Below are 23,453 nucleotides of genomic sequence, written 5' to 3'. Positions count from 1 at the left end.
TTATTATTTCAGTAGCAATTCCAGCCTTTCAGGGCCCTGGCTTAGGTTAAAGCTGAGAGAAAGCCTTCCCCTGAAGAGCAGGGTTGCTGGAGTGGCACACGCGGCTGGAGCCACTGGGTCCTCATGGTCCCTGGACGGGGTCCCTGGCACCTCTTGTGCTGCTTCCTTCCCCAGCTGTGCCATGTCACCTCTTCACAGTGTCCCACAGCATCACTGGGTGCTGCTGGCAAAAGCTTCCGTTCCCAACAGGGGCAACACTTTGGGGTAGAAAGGGCAATTACTGTGAGCTACGCTGTGTGAGTGAGAGCAACTGGAAAGTGGTGTTCAGGCGGTGGAGAAAGGTGCTGCCTTACAAATATCTGCTTATGCAAATCAAATCATTTGTCTTTTCCAATTCTCATTTTGCCTTTTCCCTGATTATACTTTCTGAATTGCCATATGTATTTCTTGTGATATTTCAGTCTTGTCAAATTAAGAAGAGAAAGCCTTATAATTACCTTAGGATATACACCAAATAAAGTAATGTTTGTCATTTTTACTGTGTAATATGGCAATAATATTACAGGTGGCCTGTAATTTTTAAAAAAAAAAAAAAGGTCTAAATTGTTTTTGTAATCTTGTAACTATCGAAGGTATTTGTTTGGGGAAAAGGCATTGAGAAAGAAGAGCATTTTAAAATTGCACAATTGCAGTTGAAGAAAACAGAGCAGGCAACGTCATGCATTTCTGAAGAGCACACTGTTTAATTTTATAGTAACAGTATTTTAAGAATGCTGACAGTATACAGGAAAGAAGTGAATAATTCTTATTGCAAAACCCTGATGGTTTGGTGTATTCAAAATGTTAGGACTTAATCAGCCCTGGATTTCTTTTAGGAAGAACAGGACATTTTAGGGGGGAAAAAAAAAAAAAAAAAAAAAAAAGCTGGCTGAAGCAGTAGTGATTTATCAAAGCAGCATTCGAATAAAATAGAGGTTTGGCATCCTTATGTAGGATAGACTGGAAAATGCATTTATGTTTTCATGTACCTTTTTTTTTTTTTCTGATGTGCCTGATTGACTTGTTTTATACCAGTGTTATTTACATTTCAGGGATGGGCCTCTATTATGCAGGAAATTGTCCAAACCCCTACAGCTGTATTTTAAATTGAAATGATTTTTTTTATGAAGTGATTGTGCAGACTTAATTTAGTAATCTATTATTAAATTTATAGTTTCAGGCTGTATAAAGTCTTTATATAGAATGAAAATGGGCACATATGAAGATCTATGCTGTATATACACCTGGTTCTGTATATTAAATCTTTTACATATGTTGTCCATTTTCAGAAACAAATAAACTGCTGCTTTTGAAAACTCAGCTTCTCTTCCATATTAGGGAATTCTGCAGACTCCCTATGTTCCTTAGCTTCAGTATAATGCTAAATCAGTTTGTACATTAGTCTATTTTTAGTTATGAATGAACTTTAAGGAGTGCAGTGCGCAGGGTGATTTCAGAGATTCTCGCTCATAAAACCCGTGTGTCATGCGCTGCAATTACAGCAGTAAACATTATGCAAACTCGGGGCTTCCAGGGGCCCAAACCCTGAAATTTCGAGGAGGGAAAACCATCCCCCTCCCCCCCACCCTTTTATACGAAATATTACAGGTATAGTAAACCTCATCGTATGAAATCATGTTGAATTTTGTGACCTTGGCTGCGGCGGGTGGGCTGCCTGGCATGGCAGCCGGGTGACACTAGAGGGCAACTGAGAGTTTTCTTTAAACTAACCAAGCTGGAGATGGTTTTAATATCAACTAAGTGTTCAAACTCGGCTAAGGATTTATTTTCCTGTCTGCAGATTTCACATATGTAACCTCTGAGTTTCCATTGACAGCAAATAATAATCCAACTGAAGTTCTTCTGGGGAAAAATACAGCGGGACCAGGTCAGAAGCCGCCTTTTGCCCAAATAAGGCTTTTTTTGCAGACCCCATGTGTTAGATAATGATCAACTGACAGTCGGTCATGAGTTAATAATGCTGGATGCTGAAATATGCATACCATGTGGTATACAACAGTTCTGCGGGGAGAGACAAACACAGCTATAATTAGACATCTGAAACACAAGGAAGTGTGTAAATTGTTTAATAGTCCCTCCACTTAATTCACTCAGATAATTTCCTAAGAACCGGTATTGACTATGAAAAAATATTGCACAATCTACGTTATATTTAGTTTAAACTCTGCCCTGCTCACATAAATTAATGAACGCAGCTCGTTTTTATTTGGATTTTTCTGAGTGCTAGAGATTTACTGGGACTGTAACGTAGGGGGGGGCTCAGTTCTCTTTGTGTTGATGATTGGGACGATTACACCGAGTTCACGGGGTTTGTACTCGTTTAAACCAAGGCACATGATCTTACCACCAGGACTTTAAAACCACCATTTTTCAGGTGTTCCGGCAGTTATACAGATTCCCTTTCTACTCATACACAGCCTGACAAAGTTACTGGAGTTACCACTGCTGCATTTTACCAGTGAAAAAGTGCAGATTCCTCCCCTGCTCAGCAATGCAGAACAGCATCACCTTCGCACCCCAGCATTAAAGCACCGTGGCAGGTGTATGCAGGTCCCCAGGGGTGCGAGGGCTTTGTCCCAAGCTCTCTGCAGAAGCAGTGTTATTCCTGAACCTCTTCATGGCTGTGCGTGCTGCAACAGGGTGCCTGGCAAGGCCTTTGCCAACTGCTGCTGGTGAAGTTGGTGGTGACCCACAGAAGCGAATGGGAGCAGGGCTCAGGCTGTGGCTGCTGCTCCTGTCTCCACCTACCGTGTTGTGTAGTCCTCATTGTGGTGGCAGCTGAATGTAGGCATGAAGAGAGGAGCTTGCTCTCTAGTTTCTGCATGTCACTTTACTAGTATCTTCGTGCAGGTTGATTATGCCTAACAGATTTTGATTACTTCGCAGTGCAATGATAGAGTGCAAAGAAAACAAAAGAAAATTATTGTATTCATACAGTTTTAAAAAATCATTCTTATATAGTCAGTTACAAATCAGAAATGCAAGAGATTTAAATAATATATTTGTCATTTTCACATCGTGCATAACTGGATGATGATAGCTTCCTACCTGCTGTTGTCATTCCCAAAAGCAGGGTCTCAGGAAACTGTCCATTTTATGCTTCTTGCATGAATTTCTGCCCCCTGAGATTCATACACAGTGTCCATCCTTTATCAGTCAATTAGCCCATCTCATCTGCCTGTCTACGTGGATGTGACTGGCTATATATCTATTGTATTTCTGAGGTATGTAGGTCATGTCTCCATTGGGTACTGCTGACTCTGTTAGACAGCAGCTTCACAAACGCTGGCTTTTACTGGAGAGAAAAGGAAGTATTGCTAGGAAAGTTGCCTTAAGATTTGCTCTGTGTCCTTATTTGCCTTTCGTTTTCTGAAGCCTTGTAATGGGAAGTCTACCTTGGGTGTTCTGCTGAGTTTTGGTGAGATAGGCTGACTTGCATGGGTTTGCTGTGCATTTTTGCTTCTCGCTGCCGTGTTTCGCTGCTTTTGTCTTGGCTATTACATAATCCATTTGTGCTCACCCTTTCCTCTTCGCCTTTTTTCTTTTTTTATAAACCCAGACTATTCTGAAAAGTCAGATGTACACTTCTTGAATATTGCTGTGAACCTCCTACAGAAAGTGAAGCCCCTGTCCACTGGGTGCTGCTTTCCAGGAGGTGACCTTTAGGCATGGAGGCCTTGGAGGCTGCAGATGGACAGCACATTTCTGAGGGAAAGGGAAACTTGATGAACCCATCTGATCCTGTGATGCTGCCCAAGCACGTGGTGTTTTAAGATGAGATACGATTTCTTTGTTCAGTGCTTGAATGCTTCTTTCCTGTTAGTGAGAGAGAGTGTCATGCTGGTTTGGTTGTGTTCAATGCTTAACCCAGACTCAATCTCAAAACGTGAGTAGCCCCAGAGAGGTTATCAGAGGTCTTTGTATGCTCCAGGTCTTTACAAGTTAGGCATGCACTTTGCTGAATCAAGGCTACAGCTCTTCATGTTCCTTGTCCTGCATAGCACAGTACTTTACTGTGTTTGATCCTATACTCATGCAGTTTCTCACCAGAAGAACCACTGAGTCATCTAATCTGGTATGAACCCCAAGTAGTGGCTCATTGGCCAAAATTACCAGCAAATGCTTTCATCCAGTTCACCACCTTTTTTTCTGAAGGAGAAGGGAAACAGCTGTTTGAGCAAGGACCACAGCCAGACAGCTGGACGCCGCCTCCATGCAGCCAGCCAGGCTGCTGCAGCCACCCGCAGCGGCAAGGCTCTCCCAGCAGCAGCCTGGACCCGACCCTCGCCATGGCTGAGGCGGGATGCCCAGCTCCAGCCTGACATCTTGACAAAGACCCTCAAATTGCATGCGTTTCTTCCTGCACTGTGCACACCAGCTTGTGTCTGGCTCAGGCTTTTCCTGAGAGGTCTTCCGAAAGCTGGTCATACGCATGCTTTCATATACTGGCATTGGATCATATATGTGGACTGCAGTGCCTCGGCTTGCTTGGTTATGCCTCCTCGCTTCTGAATACCAGCTTTTTCTCACCTTTGAGGCACTCATATTACCTGGTGAAGTCACTTCTCAGTCGTTTTTGCTCAAACCCGGCACAGCTTGAGTTATTCAGACCTCCTCCTTGAAGGCAGACCTCCCTTAGTCCACAGCATCTTCCTATCAGGGTATGTTGAATTTCCAGTGGGGGGTGGCCTGTGAAGGGCCACCCTCAGCTTGGTCAGTGGGACTTGTAGTCCTTGCTCACGGGTTTCATGCTGGAGCTGTACTGAAGAGGTTCTGTTTGTGTGTTCTGTTTTTCCTTCTGATTACTTGTTGTATGACTCAGTGTTAGCATTGTGCCAGTCCTTGTGTCAGTGTGAATGTTACTGTCAGGGACCTTATATTTATTTCACTGACGAAAATGTTGAATACTAGCAAGGCTAAGAGCAACCCCTGTGGAATCCCACCAGAAATATTTTCATTTGATAGAAATTCCCCACTGATGTCTGCTTTTAGCTCTATCATTTAGCTAGTTCTTAATCCATTTATTATATGCTTGAATAAAATAGTGTAGTGCTGGTTTTTAATCAAAGCGTTATCTAGTATTAAATCAGATGTCTTGCTGAAATGCAGGTAAGTTCCATGCGCACAGCTAGTTTCTCTAACCAAGCTTGTAGTTTCAAAGTATAAAATAAGGTGCTTTGTTTGTTTTTCTTTGTTGTTTTAAGATCTGGTTTCTGTAAAACAAAGTCAATTGACTGGCTTTAATTATATTCTTTTGCAAGCATATCATCTGGCTTCTCTGCAAATACGGAACAAATATTTACCAAACACCTCTGCCTCCTTTTGAATCATTAATAACAATCCTGTCATCTGTAGCCAGTAATAGGCCTACACTGGATTTTTATTATTATTATTATTATTATTATTATCATTATTTTAATTTGCTCTAAGGTCTACTTGAATATCACATATTTGTCAGGCATAGATTTTTCTCTGAAGTCTTCGGCTTCCCTTTAATTTACCACACTTCATAATTTCTAACACATGTATAAATTTTGTCCAAAAAAACCCCAAACCCCAAACAACAACTTTTCGGTTTTTTAAAAACCCAAATTAGACAGCAGGACATGAAGAAGTCCAGATCAAGCAAAAGTCTTAACTTCCAACCGTGCTGAAATTAAGAAAAAGACTCCAGGCCCCGTCCTGAATCTTGTCCTTACCTTCCATGGAAACAAAAAACATTCGGTTTTTGGCATAATTGACCAACCTGGTATTTGCAATGCCTCTAACTTTTCTATTAAAAGCAATACTAGTCTGAACTGTAATCCATGAAAAATACCACCTTTTTGCCGTTTTTTCAGAGATTGTCTGGTCAGGAGGGGGGTCAAAACAACAGTCTGCAGCAAGTCATATGTCTCCACATTAATCCACACAAGGAAGTGTCTGTTTCACTTATTTCCAAATGAGGAATGTTTTCTTTAGAGAGGTAGCAAATTGATTTTCCCCACATGGAGCATGGGATATCGCATTTCCAAAACAAAACTTTCAGAAATGGCTACACAAGTCTGTTCTTTCTCCATGTGGGTTAGAAAGCAGCGTGGATCCTTAGTGTTCCCTGCAAGGTTGGTCGCTGCAGTACACTGGAGTTTCCAGGTCAGGTCTGGCATGTTCAGTTATAAAGAGAGGAATAAACAAGTGTTTGCGTTTAGAAAAAGTCTAGTAAAAATAGTTTTAATATTCAAATTGCTGTATGTGCTGCTTGAGTAGGGAAGAGGTGTGTGTTTGTGGAGAGGCTGTGAGACCTCCAGAGCACAATGAGAGCTTTAATTGTTGGTAGGTGCTCATCACTGACTTCCATAGGTGTACTTAAGATCCTGTGGAGAGTTTCCCCAAATTTAGTTGTTTCCTAAACAAATGTCTGCGTTTTTTAGTGTAGTCTGATCTCTTTGCTTTATTTTCTGGTCACTTTAATTTCTGACCCTTTGATGCAATACTAGGTTGGTAGCAACTTGCTTTTCTCACCAGCCCTGCTCAGTGTGCCCAGGAAATAAATGCCCCAGGCCCTCCTTTTTGAAACCTTTTTCCAGGAGGCAGAAGCTTTTAAATAAATTTTGAGAGCTGAAAGGAAAATAAATGGAATATAAGATCCTGAACTCAGGATGCAGAGAAGTGAATGGGGTGAAGGAGAGAAAACAAAGAGGTGGAGGCAACAAGGAAATCAAGGAAGCAGCTGGGACTCCAGAACATTATGTGAGATTAACTAACCTTTGAACAGTTTTTGAGACCGTGCTTAAATATAGCAGTATGCTTTTCTTAACTTTCAGATAATTGCAGAATGCTAGAAGCCCCCTAGAGGGGTAAGTGTTAAAACAATTAAAACTGTTAACTTTCTATTCATTACATTTTAAAAAGTGCAACACATAAGCATGTTTTTCAGCCAAGAGCTAATTTTTGCCAGACTGCTTTAGGGGTGTCCTCAGCAACCAGCTATTTGCCACCTGCCAAGCCGGCATGGTCGGTTCATGGTTTTTCTGGAGATCTGGGACCATTCTTCCCACCTTGACTTTGATGGGCAGGCACCTCCGTATGCCACCTCCAGCTTCTGTTTGGCACCTGAATCACGAATAGCTCTTGTGATCTGACACATCCTGCCATTACACCTGCCTGAGAGGGAAAGTCTCCTAGTCTGTTCTGTATCTACTGATGGTTTTGCAGCTTAGGGCCAAGCATTCTGGTATCGCAGCTTTTGTGCGTGTGTGAAAACTGGAAGACATATGAAGGACTGGCACAGTGCAGAAGGGTTCTGTGAGGAGACAGTCTGTGAGGTGTCCTGCAGGGAGGAGAGACTGTTGATGCGTTTAGCAGGTGTGCAGTCATGCTTCTCTTCTGAACCCAGCACCATAGTACATCCCTGTTTATTAACTTCTTGCACCTTCCAGTGCTCCACCTTAATCCTGGCTTTGTGATTACTTCCCTCTGCTGCACTCCCACCTCTCATGTTTAGAGCTCACCTGACTGCGTAAGCCCGCCCTAAATGTAGACCCAGGTCTTCCACTGGCCCTTCTTTGCTGATGATTTTTACAAGCTCAGTATTTTGAGTGGTTTTCTTCTGTTTTGTCATATTCTTGCAGCTGGCAGAAATGCTGCTGTTCCTTCCTTTTCCTTCGTCTTTCCACAGGACACAAACATGGTCACAAAAAGAACAGGCAGCCAGAATCTGGTTGGCAGTGTATGTTGTAAGTGCTGAGCAGCTGTCCCAGTACATTTCTCAGCAAAATATGGTAATGGCTGTCCTTCCCTTTTCTTTTCCTTTTTTCTTTTTTCTCCTACTTTCAAAGTGTTTCAGAGAAACCAGAGTACCAGCAAGCCAGAATCAAAGGTCATATCAGGAAATAGTTATGCAGATCACAGAGGCCTGGAAAAGGCAAGAACTTTGATCATGGGCATTACAATTGCTTAGATGTTCTCTAGAGTAAGTAATGTGGAGCAAGCAAGGAAAAGGTACATGTTTCAGGCATGAGTACAGTACTGTTTACTTACATGGTTTGCTGAGCAGCCAACAAGGTCCAAGGTTATTTTGGACTCGGCATGAGTAAGTGATCCAGGTATGACAAATGAGGTCATGCATTCCAGGCTCATTAAAAACTCTTGGCTACACCACTGATTTTGACAAAGTGCCAATATAGCTTGACCTCAGCTGTGTGAAGGCCACTATTTTTTTTAACACCCTCCCTATAACAACACATCTTTTACATCAGCCAAAATATGTGCATCTAGAGAACGGTGTTATGGGAAGGGCTGAACTCTTTGGGCTTCCAATGATAATTGGACTCCTAAAAACCAGATAATTCTACTGTAACTAACCTGCTAAAGTCAGGTACTCCAAAATCACAGCCGTTGTCTCTTGACTTATTTGTGCACCTAGGGGTGGCCATGCGTACATAGCACATTGCATTCTTGGTGTGCACACAGCTCAAGGGAGGCTGACTTGAGAACAGGGAGATGGTAAGCCCAGTGATCGCTTCCCTTTCCTGGGGATGCAAGTAAAGAAGGTGGCTGGTGGAGGTGCTGTCTTCTTGCGGTAGCCTATGCTTTTCTACCATATGTAGTGTTTAATCATGGCTGACCTCGGCAGCTCCTGTTCTTGGAGCTTGTTCTTGTTTCCCCATGTGTTGAACTTGCCATACTCGTGTTTAACCCAGAGCTGGGAGTTATACTAGGTGGTGGGGCTTGGAAATGCTCCTGTTGTCCTGCGTCGTGCTGAGCAGGCAGCGTCCCTGAAAGTTGAGCAGCTGAGGGTGGTAGCGGCAGGAGAGCAGTGCCACAACCCTGTGAATTTTCTGACTGGGTGAGCAGTAGCCATCTCCTTCCTCGCCTTCCGGTCCTCTTCCAGTTACCTACAATATCATGATGCTTGCACAGGCTGGTGAGAATACTGGAGGGGAAGATGTAATTTTTCAGCAATGATGCTGTTTCGTGGCTTCATGAACAGCGCTCCTTTCTTTTCTCTGTGGTTCTCTTGCTTTGTGGGTCAGAGCCTGCTACTGAGCTTACCTCTGTCTTTAATTCTCTGCTGCAGGTGCCTCTGGGTTGGCCTTGTTCAATTATGGTGATCCGTAGGCAGCTCACAAGGACAGGCTTTGAGATCACCAGGTCAGCTTCTTCCTGAGGTATATTTTAGTCAGCAAAGATTTGCTGATCTACATCTACAGACAGTTTAACTCCCTGTGCCATGCATATCACAGGGTTTGCATTTAACCTCTCAGGTGTGTTGGTTTGTAATAGAAACACATAGGGCATTGCTGGTCTTTTGGTACTGCAGAGCTTAGCCACAGTTTGGTAAGGAGGCGGCAAGGTACAAGTTTCCATCTAGGAAGAAGAGTGATTAAATCCTAATTTCAGATTGTTGAGGACAAGTCACATTACATCAGGGACTAAATGCTTTTGGTTTTTTTTTAAAAGGAGATGTGCCTATGGGTGAGAATTGCACAGAGGTGGTGGCAGTGGCAGCTTCTGCACCTCACCTTCCCTTTCACTCCCCACTCCTGAAGACCATGGCTGTGTGCTCCTCCTTTTGCTCTCCTGCAGGTAGAGAAGGAGTTTCTAGACAGCCCAAGGAGTGTTGAGGAGGAGTTCTGCATGGCTGTGGCCAGCAAAAGTTACTTCCCCTACCCAAACCCAAGAAGCCAAGGGCATTACTCCTCCCCTCCCTCATGCTCCAGAGAGCCACGTGCAGGGGAAGGAACAGCTCGGCAGGAGGATTATGGCTGCCTCCTCCTGCACCCTATGCTGTGTAGCATGCTGGAGACTGGCACAGCGTGGGGTGGCTGGCCATGGCCCAGGTGGGAAGTGTGTGATTTGACACGAGACCTCTCCTGCCACGCAGCGTAGGAGGAGTGGGCTGGGGGCACACCTGCCACCTCTCCTCTCTCTGTCTCCCCATCTCCTTCTTTCACTCCCTGGCACAAGCACAAGCTGTTCTCTCTTCTCTTTTCTCCTGCCCAGTCTCCTTGTGTCCCACTCAAGCACAAGTCAACATTTCATGGTCTTCTGAGAAATACTGATCCCTCATGTCCAATGGCAAGCAGCAATCTGTGATTTGTGACTACCTGTTTCCAGACAACACCTAAGGACCCTTTCAAACATGGAGGGAAAGAAGCCATTCCTGTCTCTAGGCAAATCCCTATAAATAATTTTCTTTTCCCTGAGAATTCACAACTGAGAGGCAATAAGACATATTCCAGAATGGGAGGAGTTGTTAAGATATGGTTATCATCATGGCTTGTGTGACTTGATATTCATGATGTATCCATTTCACGTGCTTTCACTTAATCGGGGACACAAGACTTTTACTACCAAGAAGGGGTTAGCTGAAGAACAAAGTCCACACCACATACATGCGAGTTATTAATCACATCTTTTGTTCTTCATGGTTACAAATGCGTGTGCTTGAATTAGATCTTCGTTCATCTTGGATTCTTGCTTGATTCCTTGTGAAACCCCACGTTACAGCCTCAGCATCCTCTGCAGCAGTGGGCAGCATTGCAAGCGGTGGTGGTTGCATTGCAGGGCCAGCCGGGTTGGTGGGCTCTGAGGGACAGGTTTGTTTAAATGACACCAGCTGCATCTACTGCTCAGGGAAACAAGGAAGCAGGATGCTGATATAAAACTGGCATCCAAGGAGTGCTGGAATGGTCCCTCTGAACTCCTGTTGATGGGTAAAGGTAGCAGGCACAATGGTGACATGTATGGGAAAGATAACCAGCCCAAGGTGGGAAACGTGCCCTCGTGCTCCTCCAGCTCTCCTAACATAAGGAGCGTTGGCTCATACTGTGTGTATTTTGCAGCTGGCTGTGCTTTACCTGGTCATACCTCTTTACCATGACTCAGCTGGTGAAGTGGCTTTCCCTGCCGGGCTCTGGATTGCTATTGCACCTACAGATTTTGCAGGGAAGTTAATTTCTTGTCCATTGCCATTGTCTAAATGAATTTGCCCTTTGTGATGACTAGCAAACTTGGGACAAAGTGTAATTTCAAGAAGAGGCTTCTTGAGTCAGCAAGGCACAGGCGTGTGTGGACTTCAAGTGGATGAGCGTCCTTTTACTTCCAGAGGTCTGAACTCAGAGGTTTGGGCCATTTGTACTGTACCAGGTCCATGTCTCTGCTGGCAGCCTTTCTCTGCTTCCCTGCCTTGAACAGCAGCAGCTCTGCTCTCCCAGGGTGTTGTCACCTGCTGATTGCAGGCCTGGGGGTCTTATGGTTTGCATCCCAAACCTTGGGCGTATGAGGCATCTATACTGTGCTAATATTGATCCTTTGACTCACGCCTAAGTAGAGGCAAAAAAAGTTCCCAGCAGCCCACCATGGGTCCCAGTGGACATTTCAGTAGCTGAGGTTTCCCCTCTTTCAGATACATCAGGAAGCAAAAAGAAAGAAAGGAAGGGGAAAAACCCACAAATTGGCAAGAGCAAACATGTTGTCAAATGCACAGGAAAAAAAGTATTTAAAATGGTAGTATGTCATGTCTCTCATACTCCTGTTTCAGGCACTTAGACTAAAGAGGTGACAAATAAATGCAAACTTCTTACTCTACTTATTTATTTACTTATTTTTTCATTTTTTACTTTATTTTGCTTTGCTTATGTTCTCACCTTCTGGGAATGTATGACTTATCAGGTCTCACTGCCACAAATGCTTTCAGAAAATGAATTTGAAAGCCATATGTGCAAACGTGAAGAAATTGAATTGTTTCAGATATTCTCAGGTAGTCATGCCAGAAGTCCTCCTCCACCAGAAAGCAGAAAAAATCATGGGATATTCACTTAGCTGCCCAGTACATACTGAACATCCAGTGTCATCAGGAAAACTGACTGGGACTAAGCCACAACATGTTTGTAAAATTGCTTTAAAATAATTACAAATAACAAATTCAAGAAATCTTCAGTGTGTGCTCATGAATATGTCATAAATGAAAAAAAAAAAAAAAGGAAAAAATTAAAACAAGTATGTGACTTGTAAATTATTCCTTCAGTCCTAGCCGTGTTTCCTAGCTCAGGAGAACAAAATGGGTATAGCTGAAATATAAATAATCTTCAAATAATGCATTTATTTATAATGATTTAGGGAGCAAATGTTAATGGCTTTGTTTCAAGTGTGACTGGAACTATATCAAATGTTTTCTTTTACAGAGTAGATACTAGAGGCAAGGCCTTCTCTTCTGGTATTAATTGCTCTTGCTGCTTTCTTGTTAATTGTGCGTCTGCTCTGGAATGGCTTAAAGTGGTTTAAAGTCATACAGTGCCACGTGTGGGACAGTCCTCATGTGTGCTGCAGACAGACCTTCCTGGCCGCACCTCCTGAGCCACGGGGAGAATGCAAATACCCTATTTCATAGTGGGTTTGTGCCAGTTCTGCCGTGGAAGGCTCCAATTTAAACAGTGTTTATATGCAAACTCAATATACCTGGAATTTAGGAACAAATGCCTTCTTGCTTTTAAAGCTTCCAGCAAAACATTAGAAGTGCTTTATAGTGTGATGCAAAGTACAGTGCCAAAACTCAGGGTAACAAGTATGTTTGGAAAACATTGAGCCTTGAACTAGTTTCTTTATTTATTAAAAAAAAAAAGAAAGAAGGAAAGAAAAAGTAATTCACATACAAGTGCATTTGATCCTAGCTGAACCACATCTCTCTCTGGCCATTGGTTGGACTGGGTTGGGGGATCCATTCATTTGAAGATTAACATTTTAACGTATGTGCTAGGGTGTAGTGAATTGAAGGAACATTTCTATTTTCTTCAGTACCTTTTTAAAGAAGGTGTGACTGCTGGGGCTAACCATGGTCAAGGATCTCTCCATCCTGTCCAGGTTGTGTGCAGAAAAAAAGTAGGCATCAGGAAGACATCAAAGGTGGAGGGGTGAGAGGGTTTTGTACATAAGGCAGGGCGGCGTGGCCGGGGCTGGCAGTCTGGCAGCCGGCGCTGGAGTCCTCGGAGCTCATCCCACGCTCCTGCCGAGTCGTTCATCTCTGTTTATATGAGTAATGGAGCGGCTGGGGGAGGGGATTTGTAAGCACAGAGCAAATACTCTTAGTGTTCATTTTGTGTAAGACTGACATCCACACCAAGTCGAGACTTCCAGCGACGTAGCGTGCAGTCACATGCTGTAGCATTCATGAGTACAGATATAAATCAGGCAGATGTTTGTCGACTGGAATGGGTAATAATTTCTTTCTCTCTTTGTTTGATTTTGCATGTTAGCCTCAGATGACAATTTAAGAATTGCTTTCTGCAGTACTTTTCAATAAGCAGAATGTGCTTCACTGGAGATAGATGGAGATATTTCTATAGGGAGATAAACATATTTTTATGTAGATACAAATATGGACTTACACACATAGGCACATGCATATATCTATATAGATATATTTATTTACCATGTGTCAGTGCTGGGGGAAGAAAAAGGATGTGTCTTTCGGACTTTTGGTTTTAAACCCACAGCTTCTATTTTTCTCTGAACAGACCAAATATGACACTGTTACTCAAACTATAAAATCAAATTAGCACCCTTTATTGTGTTTGCAAACTAATTAAAATGTAAAATGTCCTGAAACCACTGGCTTACTGTGTGACAAATGTAAGATTAGAAACAATTAGAAGGCACTCAAGAGGTTTGTGGTGTTTAGATTTCTGACGTTGTTCTAATCATCCCTTTAAGTAGTGAAAACAATGGTTACCTAGAAATCAAAGGTTTAAAGGAAATTATCTTCTTCGGTACAGTCATTATTTAATGATTGTTTATCATTTTAAATGTTGCCATAGTAGTGGGAGGCTGATTTTTAAATCTGAAAGCAGGCAGGACAGGTAATAATGAGCAAACATCTGCTTCATCTATTATTTCTATATGTGATCATAATTTATATTGTAATACTGTTATTGAAAGATGAGTCTCATATTTTTTAGGATGTTCTATATCCCATTCTACATATGGCTCAGCACGGTTAGGATTTAGTCACTGTGTTATTTCAGAGCTTTTTTTATCTTAAGAATTGGACAAAACTGAGAATGATTCATGTTAATTTATATATGTGGTATATAACCCGTATGAAACAATCACTTATTTCAGTACTTGTCAACTTCCAGAACTAGTTGTTAAGGGCTTTTTTGATTTTTTCAAAAAAAAGTTTCAGGACTTGGGGGTAATTTATTTTCGTTTTCTTAACTTTTTTAGAAGAACTTTGACAAGAATGACAGGATATATAAACATTTCTTGGAGCTGAAAGGAATTTCAATATTTGAGAGTATTTCCAAAACCAGATGTTTCCCAAAGTTGGAAATAGCAGTTAGTACTCTTACTTGAAGATTAGAAATAATAAATGCAGCAGGGTGATTAATGCAAAGTTACCAATTAATATTCTATTTTGTTCTTTTTTGTACCATGGAGAAACACTTGTGCTTTCTCTCTGAGTCCTTTGGAGACCAATGTTTGACTTTATATTAATTAGTTATGTGAAAGTAGAATGGATTAGCCTTGGGGGATATTCTATAGAAACATATAGTGTGACAAGATGTAACCCATGGAGGATGGGAATCTTGTAATAAGCATTTACTGTAGACAGATGTGTACGTTTCTGTGACTGATTGTAGTGGAATTATTTATTATGCTTTCAGCTGTTAAGAATCCAGTATAAGACAATGTGCTCAAATTGTTCTCCATTAATTTTCAGCGCCAAATCTTAAAGGCAGACCGCGCAAAAAGAAGCCTTGCCCACAGAGAAGAGATTCATTAAATGGCATTAAGGATTCCAACAATAATTCTGAAAGCAAAGCTGTTGCCAAGGTAAATCACTTAATAATACTCTTTTCAGTACACACTCCTTTTTTAGGTACAGCCCTGCCTTTGTTTCCCAGCACACTGTTTCAAATTTAGAATGTAACTTATTTTCTTGGGGAGATAAATGTAATTTTTTTTTTCAATACTTTTATTCTTCACTTTAGTTCATGTCTGTGTTCAAAGTTAGCAGCACCTATAATCACCTAACAACCTAATGGTATCAGCTTGTTGGTAACTGGTAGTGCTTAAGCTTTCTTGGCATCTAGTGTTAGTTTTCACATTCTGTGACACACAAACATAGTTTGTGACAGTATCTTCAAATTAAAAATAAACCAGGGAGCAGCTCACCCTGTTACAATGTACTTCTAAATATAAGTTTGAAGATAAACAGACTATGAAACAAGAGCTGCTTCAGTAATGGTTTCTAAGAAGCACACACAAATTACATTACCCTCATGTTAAGATCTCAACTTCTTTTGAGTTAGACAAAAAGAAGATAAAGGCAGAAATTCAGTATGAAAGCTTAAAAAAAAATCTGGGCTGTGTCTTTAATACTTAGTGCTGAGCTGCATGTTCCAGGGTTTGTTGAATAGGGCATGCTTTTACAGTCTTCTGTACGTGCTGCAGTGCTTAGCCCATGCTGCAAGTAAAAATTGGATCACCGATTTGTGTTTATAGACTTAATCTTTTACATATTTATGGTGTTGTGTCTTTTCCTTAAAATATTTTAAAATGGACTTTCTGTAGTGTAATTTACATCCTATTTTCGATGTTGTCTGTGTGGTTTTAAATAGGAATTTGGTTTTCTCTTTTTAAAAAAAAGCAGTACAAATGGCTCCTTTCAAGATGATTTAATTTGAAACTGTAAGATGCAAAGACGGAAAATTACTTAGAGCAATACTTGTAGATTTTTATCTGAGGCAGAACTTTCTCACTGTGATACTTTTGAGCTGAACAGCTAAACAGGTTTGCATAGACTGAATTTTTAGGCCAACTCCTCCAGAATCCATTGTTTCAATAAATTAGATGGATGTGTATCTGAAAAACGTTTCCACTGTTGTGACCGTCTCTTTAGGAAATACAGTGAATCTATAGATCCATTTACATTGGTATTGTTGTATGCAGTGAATGTCCTGGGAGATTAGGAGGTTAGAGAGGTCAAGTGGAAGTGTTCTGCTCTCAGTTTCTCATAGGAAGGCAAATTAAATTCCACCTCCTCCTCCTCCCTAGGAGTTCAGTTAAAATTGTGCCTCCGGTTGATGGCGATAAAAGAGGCTGAAGTTCATGATGAAGCTCTGCCCTTAAGCCACTGTTTCTCTTCTTTTTGAGCCCTATTGTGCTCAGTTGGAGTCTGTACTATAGTATTAGACGGGCATGGTAAAAGGTGATGGAGCCTGGTGTGTCGAGTTGCAGGGTCCTGCCAGATACTATAGAGTTTGCCTGAATGTTTTTGTGGAAGAATGTGCAATATCCGTGGTGTGAAAATGTCTCAATTTGCCTCAGTTCCCCCTTTCCCCAGCCCGTTTTTCATGTTAAAATATTAGCAGCAAACTGCAGCATGGTCCATATTGTCACAGTGCCCTGGACTGTAGCTCGAGTAGTTCTGCCTCTTCAGCACCTGATATATAGGTATTAGATAATTAAAAACAGTAACACTTCATGCCAAATTGTTTATCCTCTCTGTTTATATTTGGGTTCACCCTACTAGTCAAATGGGAGGATATTTCAGATAAGAAGTAATTCCGCCTATTTATCTACTCATACTGTGCTCATCATTGTGCAGATATTAATAGCATTAATTATCTTGGCCAGCTTAATTTCGTTATAAATAATAGACATGCTCATGATATAATGTCCTTGCATGTAGTCACACTGACTTCACTGCGGCTCTTCCTATCCATCTGTGTCGTAGGGCTGCTCTTTAGTAAGAGGGACAGTGAATCAGAAACCCTCTACTGCAGATGTATTGCACTTTCTACAGACCCTGCCTGTGGGTTTCTGGGGAAGGAGGGGAAGCGTATTTGGGGAAGGGGGGGAAATGGAGATCCACCTATTGTCTTCTCATTGTTGGGAACAGTTGGGAGGTTAAGTCATCACCTCAGGCTCCACATTGGGCTTCACCATTGGTTTTCCTCCTTTCTCTGTGTTCCATCTCTGACTAATGCTGACAATGGGTCCATGGAGAGCAGAGTTGAACACTGCTAGAGAAAATGGGACAAATCCACTTGTGTCAGCTGCTAAAAACATTTTGGCAGCAGTCTTGGCCATATTCCTGTTCCAGCTAAAATCCCTTTTGACCTAGAAGTTGTGCTGCTTTCATCCTCAGATCATGGCACCCAGTGTCTGACAGCAGCCTCGTTTATTGGGTGGCAGGGCAATACTCTGACGGAGATGCAGTGGCTGTATGCTTTGGGTTGGGAAATGGCAGAAGTGGCATTCTGAAGACTGTGGTTTTGAGCCTGTCAAGACCAACACAAGCCACGTGGTTGTAATGACTTGCTGAATTTCATGTTCTCAGCTGCCAATGACTAGAAAGCTTTGTGTTTTCTTATAACTTAGTTCTCATTAGGCATGTTTACCTTCAACCATCAGCAGATTGTTTTGGAGGCTTTTACTGTTACCTGACACAGAAAAGTATTTGGCTGGGTAGGAGCAGCTCTGAGTAAATGCCGGTGTAGGTGGCTTGTTAAAAATAGAACGATAGCAGGAGAGACAACGTGATCCTGGACCTGCAGGTGCTGCCAGGAGAAGTGAGTCTTTCGTGTTCTTCTTTTTGATCATGTACCACTTACTATTGATCTCCTTGCTGGCTACTGCATCCATTTTATTACCTCCTGGGGAAGATTCCAGGGGAGTTCCCTCCCAGGCTGGGCACATAAAAATTGCAAAAATAAAAGGCCATTCACTGAGGCAGAATCAGCTCTATTGGAGAGATGTATATCAAGCTTTTCTCTCCGAACACTCACAGGACTCTGGAAGCTTTCATACTTCATGTGTCATCACTGCTGGACAGCCTTTTGGGATTTGCAGGCTCCAGTGCAACCCGCATCATACCGGCTTCATGCTCCCAAAGAGCGTTCCCATTCAAAGTGTGCAGAAATGCACTCTTAAGAGTTCTAAAACTGACTGATCTGACCATTTCGAAGATCTGAAAGGATTAACTTGTTAAACATGGAAATTGTCCCCTAATGAATCTACTCATTACATCTCCTAGTGCAAATGCTAAAGTAAACCTCTCACTTCATTTGTAGAGCAAGATCTGGGAAATTAGTTTAAAAGTTACCAGGATATGCTTTTCCTGTGGCCACAGGTGGCCTAGCGTGCTCTCGGACCTGGAGATCTATTCTGAGCGCCTCGGCCGTTATCTGATTGAAACTCTAAAATGCAGGTCTGCGGTGGTCTGCATTGAATGTGACCTCTGGCAGGAGAAGACAAGCACACAGGTGTACCTATGAGTTTCACTGGTCATTTGCTAATAGATCGTACACCTCTGATGGAACACACAGTAGGTGCTGGTCAGATGTTCCCAGAGCCCATCTCAGTGCACCCCCAGTTTATCCACGCTGCAGCGCTGGGTTGCCCATCTGGGCTTTAGTCCCCAGTTTCATTTTGGAGGTGTTACTCACACTGAGGCTACGATGAAAGAGCTTTAACTCCTCCTGAGGAAATTGAACTCTCCTATAATAACAGAGTCGTCCAGGCTTTCTGAGCAGACCAGAAGAGTGAGCAGAGCCAAGCAAAACTCCATGTTCAGGACCTCCCTCCAGATCTTTGCCCTCTAGGAAGATTCAAAATTGTGTTTTGAGAGAGGTTGGTTTGTGGTGCCTGGTGCAAATCTGGCATCACTCTCATGACTTCATAGAATCATTAAGGTTGGAAAAGGCCTCTAGGATCATCAAGTCCAACCATCAACCCAACACTATCACGTCTCCTAAACCATGCCCTGAAGTGCCACATCTACACGTTTTTTGAACGCCTCCAGGGATGGTGATTCCACCACCTCCCTGGGCAGCCTGTTCCAATGCCTGACTGCTCTTTCAGGCAAGAAATTTTTCCTAATATCCAATCTAAACCTCCCCTGGCGCAGCTTGAAGCCATGTCCTCTCATCCTATCACTAGTGACCTGGGAGAAGAGACCAACGCCCACCTCGCTACAACCTCCTTTCAGGTAGTTATAGAGAGCGATAAGGTCCCCCCCCTCAGCTTCCTCTTCTCCAGACTAAACCACCCCAGCTTCCTCAGCTGTTCCTCATCAGACTTTTTCTCTGGACACGCTCCAACACCAAAATGTCCCTCTTGTACTGAGGGGCCCAAAACTGAACACGGTATTTGAGGTGGGGCCTCACCAGTGCCCAGCACAGGGGCCCCATCCCTGCCCGGCTCCTGCTGGCCACACCATTGCTGACACAAGCCAGGATGCTGTTGGCCTCCTTGGCCACCTGGGCACTGCTGGCTCATGCCCAGCCGGCTGTCAGCCAGCACCCCCAGGGCCTTCTCTGCCGGGCAGCTCTCCAGCCACTCCTCCCCAAGCCTGTAGCGTTGCATGTTGCATGGGGTTGTTACTTCAATACATTTATGCTGGATTTACACCAGTGTTACCCAGAATGGCATTTGGCCCTTTTGGTCTTGTAATCGCTGATCATGCCATTCATCCGTATCTCCTGTCACATGGTGGGGAGGTTCCAGAAGTGAGGCTTGTGCCTTGAACGCTGAGTGGATGAAGCATTGCAGCCTTCGTCAAAGCTTCATTTAACACGACACTGCTTGGAGTCCAACCGTTGCATTTTGGCACCTTTGAGTTCCACAGGCAGGTTGACCTCACTTCTCTGTACGCTGGAGAGAAGGAGGTTGTATGTTACATGGGGTTTTCCCACTCCCGGTGGCTTTTTTAATGTTATTTCCATTGTTTCCTTTTATTTCCTTGTGAGTAACATCCTTTGCCATTAGTTTGTTTGCATAGCAGTGAGCTTTGATTTCATTTAGTGTTAATGCCCAGGCTGTCTTTGGAAACATAGTTCTGAATTGTCCAATTTGAAAAAGAAAATCTGTTTAAAAGATTGATTGACTGATTGACTGTACCTAGCAAGTGGGTGACAAAAGTGAAAAATTGTTCCCAGGTCCAATGAAGTTTTAGCTTGCAACAAATTTGCAGCTCAAATTAAAAATCCCAAATTTATTGAAATCATGGGTTTGTGTTGGGAGTGCTAACCCAGTCTTTGGTATAGCATTGAAAACTGTGACGATGTAATCTAAACTTTATAAGGGGAAGCTGTTAAATAATTTTGCGAGGAGCCAAAGTAAAAAAAGTGAAGGGATTACAGCTCTGAATTGAAGGTGGATGAGGAAATCCAAAGTTCATTTAATAGAAAAAAAATCCCATTAGCTCCATTGTTTTGGATGAAACCCAGGATCTTTACAGAAGTTTAATTAACAAGCATACCTATTACTAAAAGGCAAAGCATGGTGTTTTGTGCCATAGGAAGACAAGATCTCTTTGAACTGTGCAACCAGAGAATATTGAGCAGTACAACAGACATACTTCAGCAGTAACTGACCAAGAAAAATCCCAGAGGAAGCCCATTTCCCAGTCCCTGCTGTGTTGTGGCGAGGAGCGAGCCTGTACCCTGCAGTGTCCAACCGGGAGATTTTTCAGCAGCAGCGATTACCTTGGAAAATTGTGGCCACTTCTGCCTTCTGGTTAGGAGCTAGTGTTGCTTATCTGTGGAAAACTATGGAGGCAGCTAATATTAAGTCAGTGCTTTCTGCAAAGTTAATACCCTGGAGGAGTATAAAAGAAAAGATTTTGCTTTCCCTGAGCCTGAACACAGGGTAGCTTTATTGAGGTAAAATAAGCATATCATAGGCTTTCCAATGAGATGTTTGTTGTTGTTCACAAGCACTTAGATAATGCTCTTCATAGCACTTCCAAAATGCCAACGAGCACCTAGGAAGCAGCTGGTTTAGAAGTGGGGAGAGTGAAGGAGAGTCAACTTGACCAAGAGCTCCTGCCTTCCTCTTCAGCAAGATACCCTGCTCTCCTTTGCTGTCCTCCTAAAATGCCAAACACTTGCTCTTACAGTCTCCCTGCTCCCTCTGAGAGTACAAAGGACGTGTCTTGGATGGGGTATGGAGCTGCCAGAAGGCTCCTCACAGCACTTAACAGCATTGAAGGGACAGTGCAAATCCAAAATACATGTAAACATCCCCACTACTTTGTATTAGAGGACTTCTAGTATTTCACTGGAAACGTATCTATCCCGTCTTGGTCATGAAGAGCTTTTAAACATCAGGTTTTGGTTTTTGTATACATAAATTATGGGAATGCTTGAGTTGTAATTTGCTTGATTCAATGAGAGGATTACCTTCAGGACTACTGGATTAAGCCGGTCTCACTGGATATTTTTTCCCATGTTTGAATACTGGTGAGAGGTAAAGTGGTTCCAATTTGTTGACTTCCTGACTGGCACATGTCTGCCGGGGAGGCTAGTGGAAGACCTGGAGTTCTGGAACCTGTGCGCATTGGGGCTGCTGGTGTCTACCAGTAAAGGCTCCAGCTACCGGCCTCTTCCTTCTTCTAAATACTTAGGGCTGTGCTTAAGTTTAAGCAGATGCTCAAACTCACTTGACTTAAGTCTGTGCTACAGCAGAACCTCCACTCATGTGTGGTGAGAGCTCTGCCTGGGTAAGGCTTGCTAAGGTTTTCATCTATTCTGGTGGGCCAAAGGAGAGAAAAATGTGTCATTTCAGAGCTAGCTGCTAAGTGTTCCTGGAAGGAGCTGAGCACCCTCAGGTCCAAGGGTTGTCTACAGGAGTTGACAATGCTCAGTGTCAATCCTGGAAAGAAGGTTATTATTAGACTTGCTAATGGCAAGTGTATGTGAGCGATGGGAGCTGTCTGTGACATAGCAATGTATAGTCATAAAAATGCAGATCTGGAGAGCATTACCAATGGGTTATAATGATTTAAAGATGTGGCTATTTAAAAATATTGTGACTAAGATTCAGAACAAGACATTTAGCTCTATAAATAGGTTCCTTTGTTTCCCATCAAACACAGTTGCATGGTTTGGCCTTCATTTTTTCAACAATTCATTCTGCTAGGAAAGGGTATTTATTTCTTAAGTGAAAATTAAAGGTTACCCAGATCTGATATGACATCTTTTCTTTTCCCAGGTAAAATGTGAGGCTAAGTCAGCTTTGCCCAAACCCAAGAGTAACAACAGCAACTGTAAAAAAGGCTCAAGTGAGGATAAATCAAAGATTGCCGTAGGTGAAGAATGCAGAGCTGATGAGCAGGCTTTCCTTGTGGCTCTTTATAAATATATGAAAGAAAGGAAAACACCAATTGAACGAATACCCTATTTAGGTTTTAAGCAGAGTAAGTATCCTTTTTCTCACTTCCTTGTTGACATTTTAGAATGGTTTGGCTTCTCTGGAGAAAGCATTTGCACACAAAGCCTATTTTAAAGCCTTATGGATGGGGGGACCATGTTTATATGCACACATTTTCCAGTCCAGGCATTTCACTGTCTTATGCCTAGATTTGCATCTCTTCCTTCTGGGGTAGTTGCTGCTGGATATTTATAGGTTTAAATCCGCTGATTATGACTAGAAATAGGCATGTTGAAAACACTCTAGTTTTCTGTTTTGTAAATCTGCAGCGTCTGTAATGCCTTTCTTCTGAGTTAATAATATGACGTATCTTTATTGTGCCCAGATGTTCTTTATGAAAGGACAAATATTAAAGGAAGACATTTAAAGGTGGTCAAGAAAGGCACAAAAGAGATCGTATTTTTAAGCCCCAAAATGTGTTTATAGTTAATAAATTACTGACTTTGGAGAATATAAAACCAGACTTTATCTGTTTAATACAGAATGCAATGTTTGGAATTGCTTTGGCATGTACAGTTTGTAGTGCCACAATCTGTAATGAAATTGTAGGTGGAGAAGATACAGTTGTAACTGAATTTTACATAAGTATTGCAGCACAATGTAGATCTTTCAGAGTTTCCAACAAAAGCTGTGAATGGGGATATTTTTCCTCCTTATCTATAGATTGAATGATACTTTATATCCTTAAAGGGAGAACTCCATGGATTGAAATATTATTTACTCTAATTTATCTCCCAGATTAAAACCATGCGTTATTTTGATGAAGAATGTCAAACCTGTATGTTTTACATAACAATTTACATACCTAATAGGAATTGGCACTGATTGCAACAGGCCTCCAGCAGCCATTATAAACTTATATAACTCCGAATGATTACAGTGTTTGTCTGAAAACTGACTGCTTGAAATGGAAGTAAAATTAATGTTCTATGAACAGCTTCGTTGCATTATGCATTGATTCAGATTAAATCAAGGCCTAAGCGAAGCTCTTGATAGCTTTGAAACAGTACAAGGTTCAATGAGGCTTTCAGAACGTTTTGTGTTGAAGAGAGGATTTCCGCCCCCCCCATTTTATTCTGCATTCCCTCAAGCATGGGGACGGGTGACAGGGTGGGCTTGAAAGACAAGCTAAAGTATTATTTCTAAAATTCACCACCAGGGGTAGAGCCCTCTGCTAACATTTAGCTGAAATA

At 42.3% G+C, this 23,453-nt stretch overlaps 1 protein-coding gene across 6 annotated transcripts in view; it reads left to right on the top strand.

Annotated features, from left to right (window-relative positions):
* Window positions 1-23,453, top strand: part of ARID5B (AT-rich interaction domain 5B) — a 121,284-nt gene that overhangs the window by 69,273 nt on the left and 28,558 nt on the right. For 3 of the 6 annotated variants that reach the window (XM_075109822.1, XM_075109825.1, XM_075109820.1), the window contains 2 exons: window positions 14,762-14,874; window positions 22,042-22,246. In XM_075109822.1, the coding sequence (XP_074965923.1) occupies window positions 14,762-14,874; window positions 22,042-22,246 (318 nt within the window). Of the gene's footprint in view, window positions 1-13,134; window positions 13,255-14,761; window positions 14,875-22,041; window positions 22,247-23,453 lie in introns of those variants that run through there. The other 3 variants (XM_075109824.1, XM_075109823.1, XM_075109826.1) reach the window with 2 other exon arrangements.

Source organism: Phalacrocorax aristotelis, chromosome 14 (assembly GCF_949628215.1).
Source record: "Phalacrocorax aristotelis chromosome 14, bGulAri2.1, whole genome shotgun sequence".
Classification (NCBI taxonomy): domain Eukaryota; kingdom Metazoa; phylum Chordata; class Aves; order Suliformes; family Phalacrocoracidae; genus Phalacrocorax; species Phalacrocorax aristotelis.
This window is presented reverse-complemented; position numbering and strand designations above follow the sequence as displayed.